This window comes from Thamnophis sirtalis, unplaced genomic scaffold (genome assembly GCF_051295495.1).
Source record: "Thamnophis sirtalis isolate CommonGarterSnake01/CBP01778 unplaced genomic scaffold, rThaSir2_p1.2 scaffold_3, whole genome shotgun sequence".
NCBI classification, from domain to species: domain Eukaryota; kingdom Metazoa; phylum Chordata; class Lepidosauria; order Squamata; family Natricidae; genus Thamnophis; species Thamnophis sirtalis.
In genome coordinates this window covers 163,800,963-163,810,124 of record NW_028261383.1, presented here as the reverse complement: position 1 = coordinate 163,810,124, position 9,162 = coordinate 163,800,963, and the positions used below count along the sequence as shown (strand labels likewise).

The following is a 9,162-nucleotide window of genomic DNA, read 5'->3' as shown; positions in this document are numbered from 1 at the left end:
CAAAACGGTTTCCAGAGATGATGTGACCTTGTTGCTCCTTCATGTGTGGTCCAAACCTACCAACTAACACGGCATCAAATCCTCCTGACTAAAACCTAACTCATGCTTGATACATTCTTTGGCCTTTTGCAGTCTAAGAAACAATGTGTTTTCTTGGCTTTCATTTGTATAACTGGAGTGCAGAATCACACAGGAAGCAGCCAGGATGACTAAACCATTACGTGCTGTGTTAGGTTTTGTGCAGGGGTGGGTTCCTGCCAGTTTTAACCTCTTCTATAGAAGAGGTTCCACAAATCTACAGTGCTGTTTAGAACCGGCTCCAGCTCCCTCCCCCAGCCCGTCTGCACATCATCAAGATGAAGAGCGAAAGGAGGAATTCTGGGAGTTGAAGTCTACAAGTCTTAAAGCTGTCAAGTTTAAACACCCCTGGGTTTTTTTTCCCTATTCAGTCACCTGACTGCCAAGCCACTTCCACCCAGTCACATGGCTGGCAAGCCACTCCCACAAAGCAGGTCACACCCACAGAAGAGGTTCTAAAAAAATTTGAAACCCACCACTGGTTTTGTGTTAGCATGTCATGTAATAAACTGTTACAGTTTATACATTATGGCTTAGCTTGTAGCCTGTTGTACAAAGTCAACTGTGGCTTATTCAGTAACACACAGTAAATATGTCTTAATACAATGCTTGAACCCTGGTAATTTTAACAGCATCATCTTCCTCCCCCTGTGGTTGTATTTACAATTGTGCAAATGTGAGGTATAACTAGTGATTTTTTAAAATAGTTTAATATTTTCACATTATTCAGTGACTCGTATAATGACATAGCAATAGCAAGAACATTTATATTATGCCCAATGGCATTAAATTTATCTCCCTTATGTAATGATTTCTGGGATAGATTAGTATTTGGTTCCTTCAGATTGCAGGAAACAATTGCTTAGAAAATTTACATACATAATTTGATTTAGCTATAGAAAATGCCAGATAATCCAGAGCTACCAATATGGTACTGTTTCCATGTTAAATTGAGATCTTTATCTAACAAAAGTGTAGTGCTTCTTTGTCAGTCATGATGCGAGGGCTGCAGTCTTTCCTCCCAAATTGGTATCAAGACATTTTGCTTCAAGGCTCAGGGCCGCTTTGAGGCAGCTTTGGGTGTGCTCGATCTGGGCTTTTCACAGACGTAAAAGCTGTCGGATGAGCAGGTGTAATCATTCCATTCACCATTAAGCCAAACTTGGGCGCAGTCCTCCTCATGACCCTGGTAAGAGTTGGGTTCACCTCTCTTCCAATTCCTGAGATGGAAGCAAGAGGTGGTGCATGTTTTTATCTTCAATAGTCAAAAAATAATCTCAAATTCAATAAATTTATCTCTGGAGCCATCAAGCTATTGTTTCCTAAACATTTCTATATAATAAACATCTTACTGATAAATGTTTCTAAATGAGAGTGAAAATTCCTCATCAGACTCACCGTGAAATAGATTTCCTAAACTGTATAGACCCCAATTCACCTTCCCTGGAAATAAATGGATTTATGTGTCTTATTTTAGCGATTATAGGATTGTGATTATAGGATTACAAATCTAAAGGATGTTTAGAGGCATTATGTTGCTATGAGTGATTGCTGGTTGAGTTCATATTAAGCCAACATAAAATCATTTTATAGCTTGGTATGATGTTTGAAGCCAGTCTTTCACTTATTCTGCCTGTCAGAATTCAGAGATATTGGGAAAAAATGGAATTGAAGTTGAATTCATGATGTGGGTGAGCAAATGGTAGCCATTCAATTGGTAATGAATAGCAGTTCTCAATATATCCCTCAACCTTGACAGTGCTAGCTTGGCAGCTGGGAAGTGAAGTTCAGCAACAGTTGAAGAGCCATGTGTTCCCCAACTTTTCTAACAACAACAACAACAACAACAACAAGGAAGTGCTCACTGAAAGCCATTTCTGTAATTACTGCCATCCAACCATTTCCAATCTCCTTCTGTATGTTGGTCATGGAGACCAATCCAATAACGTTCATTTCTGGTCCGAGTCTGTATGAAATTCTGCAAGAGAAAAATCCAAGAAATTTGAATGATGGCATTTGGACTGTGGCAGTATAAGAGTTTTAAATGCTATTTCCTTTGTAAACATAAAACAGAAGAAGGGAGAAAAATGGCGGTCAAATTACTTCTTATTGTTGATCAGGAATCTGATGAATTTGATGATTGCTCAAATGTTAAGATGGCAAGGCTAAAGTTTAGGCCTCAGCAGACCTTTGAGGCCAAGGAAAGTTTCACGGGAAACCTCTAGCCTAGGGGTTAGGCCTGTGACCAAAACCACAGAAGGCATGCTTGACTATTTTTATAATTTCTATATTTCTATACCTTATGATCTATTGTGTGCCAGCTTTCCCTTATGTAACTAAGTGAAAGCAAAGAAATGTATATATATCTGCCTCACACTCTGTTCCTCCATCTTTAGGAGGATCCAACTTTATTCAGCTGAATAAACACATTTGACTTATTAAGACAAACCCAGATTCCTTCTTTTATTTTTCACCAAGTCAGACCTGCCAACTTGCATAACATTATAAACTCTAGAAGTGAATGCCATCTGAACCAGAGCAAGGCACACAAGATAGGAAACAAATTTTACCTTAGCTTTTTCCGTGCTTGTTATGTCCTGGGAAGAAAGTTTACATCACATTTGTAGGTGTCCCATCTTACCTGTTTTCCAAGATTATCAATGATGGCCAACCGTGACTGTTTGCGTTCACAGTCTGCCTTGGCTTCATTCCAAGGAACTGTCTTCAGGGAAAAGTAGTAACATTTTTCACCAAAATATTCCCATTGTCTAGTATCAGCACCACACGGGAACACTGAGTAACAGGAGGAAAAAAAAATAAAGTCAAAAATTGATACTGGCTTGGCTTGACAATGCATGCAAAAGCAAGAAGATTGTTCTGATGATAAGGACTGATAAAAACAATCTGCACAGACAAAGCTAGATATGTCCTGCAGAGGCATGCATTAAAGCAAGACTGCAGTGGTACCCAAACTTGGCAACTTTAAGACTTGTGGACTTCAACTCCCAGAGTTTTCCAGCCAGAAGACCTAGCTGGAGAATTCTGGGAGTTGAAGTACACAAGTCTTAAAGTTGTCAAGTTTGGGAACCACTGCAGTACTGTTTCTTGACCTGCAGCAGAATTGTCATCCCTCCCCTCCAAAAAAAGACCCTGGAGCAGAATTGCCCCATGAAGTAGAGACCAGAAAGGGAAACAGAGAAACTTACAGAGAAAGTCATGGGTGAAATGATCCTTTGAAACATTGATTGCCATCTTGTTGACTTCGGATGAAATTGTTGAGACTAATATTGTAAAGGAAGGGAAAGAAATGCATGTCATTTTTTATAGTAAGAACAGAATTGTAATCAGAAGAGAAGCTTCACTTGTAGGACTGTTTCATTCTGGTCACTACTGCTACTAATGGCCCTTTGGAATCTTCCTGGAAGAAAAGGAAAGCAGATAAAGCCCACTTCAGACTCTGTTCCAGTTGGGTTGCCCAACATCATTGGGGTGATGGTTTCAATGTTTCAGTGGAAACCATCTCCAAAGTTCTACTTAACTATGGTTTTATTAATAACTTGTGCACCTTACACGCTGATTTGATAAGACTTTTTCCTGAAAGGTGGCATTTATCCACAATAATACATAACAAGTGCTCAGCAACGAAGGATACAATCCTATACTGTGTCTTATAGTACCATTGTGCAATAGATATTGTATGGATACAAATGTGCTAACAAAGAGCAGTGGGAATGGCATTGGAGAATGAGAAGGAAATGTCAAGCTCAGTTTTTAATGATAAAATTCCACCAAATGACAATACAAAACTGAACAAGACCAGCTGTTGGCAAATTCTTTGCAGGATTAAAGCTGTACTTACATTGCAGATATGTATTAGATACCAACTTTCATATATCCCCAGATTCAGTGGTGGGTTCTGGTTCCCGTTCCAACCGGTACGGTTGGAACGGGCCTGTCGGCGTCCACATGGAAGTGTGCGGTGCGGGAGCATCATACCAGAATGGTACCTGGTGCTCCGGGTAGGCTCCAGTACACCCGTACTGGGGCGTACCGCCTGCAACTCACCACTGCCCAGATTGTCTGATCTGGCTGTCCTGTCTGGAGCAACTGAGAATTAAAATCCAATATAACCGGAAGGCTCTAGATCAGGGGCATCAAACTCGTGGCGTGTGGGCAGGATACATCATGTGCGGACCACACCCACCCCAGTTTAATGAAGGGGGGAAAGTCGCAATACGTCCCATGATGACAACGTGACATTGTGAGTTTGAACCCTTGCTCTAGATTGAGAATGACTGATCTAACCTTAGATTCCATGTCTGAGTTTCCTCAAAACCATGCCTTCATTTCCATCTCAGTACCAGAGAGGCCTTCAGAGTTTATAAAGCCAGGAGGCTGCTTACGGTAGTCTTTGATTTACAATTATTCAATTAGGGATTGTTTGAAGTCACGATGGTATTGAAAAAAGAGATTTACAACTGAGTCCTCACACTCAGAACCATCTCCATGATCATGTGATCAAAATTTGGACACTTGGCAACCAGCATGTATTTACAATGGCTGCAGCATCCTGGGATAATGTGATCTCCATTTGCGACCTTCACAGCCAGTTTCTGACAAGCGAAGTCAATGGGAGAAGCTGGATACACTTAACAGCCACATGATTCACTTAACTGCAATGATTCACTTAACAACCATAGCAAAAAAGATCACAAAATCAGGTGTGACTCACTTAACAATTGCCTTGCTTAGTAACGGAAATTCTGGACCCAATTATGGTCGTAAGTCAAGGACTAACTGTATTAAGAAGCCTTCCTGAAATCTATTGAAGTACAATTCCCAAGATCCCTAGATTGTGCAGGGAGTATCACACAGCTGGAAGATACAATGTTGAGAAAGGCTGTTTTAGCTCAATGCTGCAAATTTATCCAGTGTTCCTTTTACACCTAATTTACCAGAAAGATCCTCCATCTTGCTCAATATTCTTCTGGCCATTTGAGCTAAAAATCAAAGAGGATAAACTGGAAACCTGCTCTGAGTTTCTCAGCTTTTTTAGAAATTCCCTCCTTTATTACATGAAATATTGCAAAACATATAGGAAGAAAACATACCTTTGGAGAAGGACAATGCATAGCCAATGAGAATTAGCAAATAAGAGAGACCCAATAGCACATAAATTGGAAAGAATGATCTTGGGATCAGGTTTCTTCCTCCTTTACATGAAAGGAAAGAATGAAAATGTAGAAATGTTATCCAATTAATGAGTAGGATTTTCTGTGGATGTTCCTTACAGCAAAAAAGAGAATTGGCCTAAGTTATGTGCTTTCTCAGAAACCTTATGTTTATTTCAACAATTTGGAGAATGAACCTTTCATTAATAAATGGTTCACAGACCTTGTTTTGTAGACCAACTGGATTCCATAAAGGTCTTCTCATTTATTTTTAGAATGGGCTTTAGGTTAAGGGGCTTATTTTTAACAGCATGCTGGAAGTTGCATTCCAAACTCTTGGTATACCAGAAAAGCAAGTGGAAATTAAGTGTAAGTTGGTATATGTCCTTGATTTTTTTAAAAATCATCATAAAATAGGGGGCAGACAGTATTTCAAATTCAAATTTATTTCAATTTCAAACTGAGCTCAAGATTTATTTTCTTTTTATTCATTTTTTGGGGAGGGGATATGCCATTAATAAGCCATTTTGATTTGTCATATAAACACAAAATAATTTTAAAGCTGTCCTTCCCCCATGATCACTAATTTAGAGATGAAAATGAAATTTTTTTGCAAATTATGTTTCATATTGTATCATTTCAATTTTTTAAACAAAGTTTCATTTTCCTCACTTTTTATGAGATTGATTCATCTCTTATGGTTGGTAAGACAGAAAAATCAAAAAATTGAAATTGTACAATATATATTTGCCTCCATTCCTGTACAATGTATGCTACAAAAAAAATAAAAACAGAATAGTAATGTTCACATTAAGGGAAGGCTCTTTGAAACAGTTGGGCCTTGAAGAGCTTCTGAAGCACCAACAGAGGGAGTCAGTTTGATTTCTATGGGGAGACTGTTGTTCAGGGTCAACCTCACTAGGCAAATTAGATTCCACAGGCTAAAATTATTTTTATTGAGATTGACTGCTATGCGGCTTCCTCCTTTTTACAGTTTTCCTGAATTAGGGAGGAATGTCTGCTTTGAGTTGCCTCTGAATGTTATCTCGTAGTTTAGCACTGAACCAATGTTTTAGTGTCTTTTGCCTAGGTAACAGTTCCTATATATCTCCGTCAAGGTAATCATATTTACTCTATATGCCAATATTCCTCAACCGTAGCAACTTCCGTCCAATTCCCAGTATTTCCCAGCCAGCATTGTTGGTTGTTGAATTCTGGGGATGAGGTCTACAAATTTTAAGATTGTGCGAAAGAGTTGTTTATACACACAATGTCAGCAATGCTACAGAAATGTAGAACTGCCTCACTTCAGCTCCCTGAACTTCTCGATGTGGGATTTGCAATATCTTCTTCCTGTTAGAGCTAATTGATCAGGCCAGTATTAACCAAAGTAGGGAATCCTGAGGATTGCCGGTTACCTCTCTCAGACCAATTAGATCACACAGGTTGGGTCTCCTCCGGATTCCATCTGCCAGCCAATGTCGGCTGGCGACTCCCCGGGGGAGAGCCTTCTCTGTTGCAGCTCCGGCCCTCTGGAACGAGCTCCCTGTTGAGATCCGAATCCTTACTACCCTCCCGGCCTTCCGCAAAGCCACCAAGTCCTGGCTGTTCCAGCAGGCTGGGGGGAGCTGAGAAGCATCTACCTCCATAGAAATTGTGAATGTTGGTTTTGTTTTTAATATGTTGTCTTTGTCTTGTTCCCCCCTTTCCCTTGTCTTTTGTAAGCCGCCCGGAGTCCTCCGGGAGTGGGCGGCATACAAGACAAATAAATAATAATAATAATAATAAGGTCACAATCATAGACATCGCAATACCAGGTGATAGCAGGGTCGCCGAGAAGGAACATGAAAAAATCGCAAGATACCAGGACTTAAAAATCGAAATTCAACGACTATGGCACAAACCAGCAGTGGTAATTCCAGTGGTAATTGGCACACTGGGTGCTATTCCAAAAGCACTGGAATTACATTTAAAACAGTTAAAAATTGACAAAATCACCATCAGTCAAATGCAAAAAGCCGCACTGCTTGGATCTGCACGCATATTACGAAAATACGTTACGACGTCCTAGGCCCCTGGGTGGGGCCCGACTAGTAACCAATGCCAAATCCGGCGAAACAACTGACCGCTGTGATACAATTTTACAATAATAATAATAATAATAATGATACCTGGGTACCAAATGATATTGTGTGGGATTAGTAGGAACAAAAATCTAAAGTCAATTGCCACTGCCCTACAAACTCTTGATGCAGTTTGGAATTGTTGTGTCTAAACATGTCATTAAAAAAAAAACCCATTCATGCTACTGCTTGGATGCTGTCACCCCTCGTTTTTCTTCAGATATTTCTATCTACAGAACCTATTTGTTATTTTTTGGCAAATAAATAAATACTTTAGATAAGTGGGAATTTGGAAGTCTCACTTCAAGCAACTTATTTATTTGAAACCTAGTTGCTTTCAAAGGAAAAAAAAGATGGGATTATGTGTGGAAAAACAAATTAAGGAAGGAACTCGGAACATAAAATATGAAACTTCATATCAAGCAGGAAAGCCACCTGAAGTATGGCGTATAAAAGAATTCTAAAAGCAGGAAGATCTTTACCCAGTGCTGAAAAGGCAACTGGATAGGCACCAGACAAACTTCTATCAGTTATTGTCATAAAAATGTTTAACTCCCTAGTTGCCACACAATACATTTCTTGGGTCATTTGGAAAAGAGGCTTCAAAAAGCTGATTATAGAAAAGCTTGATAGGAAGGCAAGGGATCCTCCAGGATAAGTCTATATCTCAGTTAGAAAGACACTACATCTTGAATGGGAAGATATATTGATACCTTTATATGTCCGGAAATCATCTGCAAATTTTTCTTCATCCATCTTGGAAAGCTGTGCACCTTTTGCGTTATTTGGAAACACTTCCCCAAATAGGGACTTTGTGGTTTTGCTGAAATTGCTCTAAAGAATAAATAAATAATGGTTAAATATTAGCTCAGGGTGATTCTTAGCTTTCCTGCCCTTCTGCTCATCTCTTTTTAGAATATAGCCACCTTTCAAAACTTACTCCTTGCACCAAAATCACAATGTCCCTATATATAATGAATGGGAGAACTAAAAGAATCCTGCTAATGTCATCAGGTTTTCCTTAATTATATAAAAGCCTACACTTTGTTCTCATCCACCAACTTCATAAGAGCAATACCAGTGATTAATACCTTACTGATGACAAAGAACTGTAAACAAGCAAAGAATCCCACACATTTCCGGTATTAAGACTAGCACAAAAAACTGATTGGAATAGAATAGACGTCAATGTAATATTGACCAATGTATTCACTGTTATAGCAGTAGGCAGCTCATTATTGTAATTTGCATTACAATAATTTCAGAACAATTGTAAAGGCAGGCGCACATAGGTAGAAAGTCATGGTTTGCTGCTTAAGCATTTTGGGGAAAAAATAATAATGTAATTGACTAATTTGGTTTTTTCAAGCCAAAAAAGTATAGATCACACTATGGTTTAATATGAACAGAGGTATAGTGTATTTTGCAGTGATGAAGTCTAGAAGTGACCCGGATATTTACAATGGGCCAGTTCTTATTTTTCCAGGAAAGGACACAGCTGGCAAACCAGGTACAATTTGCTTACTTACAGTCAGTTGAGGTTAGCAAATGCAAATGCCCGAGTTCCTTACTGGTCTTTTTAAGTCTTCAGTGCTTCTGCGCATGCACATGGCACGTACAGCACCTGCACTCCACTCCGCTGAGCAGCTGGAGCATTGCGGAGGTGCTAAGATGCATGCACGTACTGCGCGCATGTGTGAGTGCACTGCATGCGTCCATGTGGACACCGCCGGGCCCGTTCCAACCGTACCGGTCGGAACAGGATCCGGAACCCACTTCTTCTCTGCTCA

General features: G+C 39.6%; 1 protein-coding gene across 2 annotated transcripts; it reads right to left on the bottom strand.

The window, feature by feature from the left end:
- Positions 1–981: 981 nt before the first annotated feature.
- On the bottom strand, positions 982–8,414 carry LOC148048296 (hepatic lectin-like). 2 transcript variants are annotated; one of them, XM_087710667.1, is made up of 7 exons: positions 8,313–8,414; positions 8,086–8,206; positions 5,190–5,364; positions 3,285–3,359; positions 2,720–2,871; positions 1,944–2,056; positions 982–1,298 (listed from the first exon to the last, which is right to left on the bottom strand). In XM_087710667.1, the coding sequence occupies exons 2-7, from the start codon at positions 8,122–8,124 to the stop codon at positions 1,133–1,135; spliced, it is 720 nt and encodes a 239-aa protein (XP_087566793.1). In that variant the 5' UTR covers positions 8,125–8,206; positions 8,313–8,414; the 3' UTR covers positions 982–1,132. The 2 variants fall into 2 exon arrangements, with proteins under 2 accessions (XP_087566793.1, XP_087566794.1); XM_087710668.1 differs by having other exon boundaries at positions 5,190–5,291; positions 8,313–8,412.
- Positions 8,415–9,162: the final 748 nt, after the last annotated feature.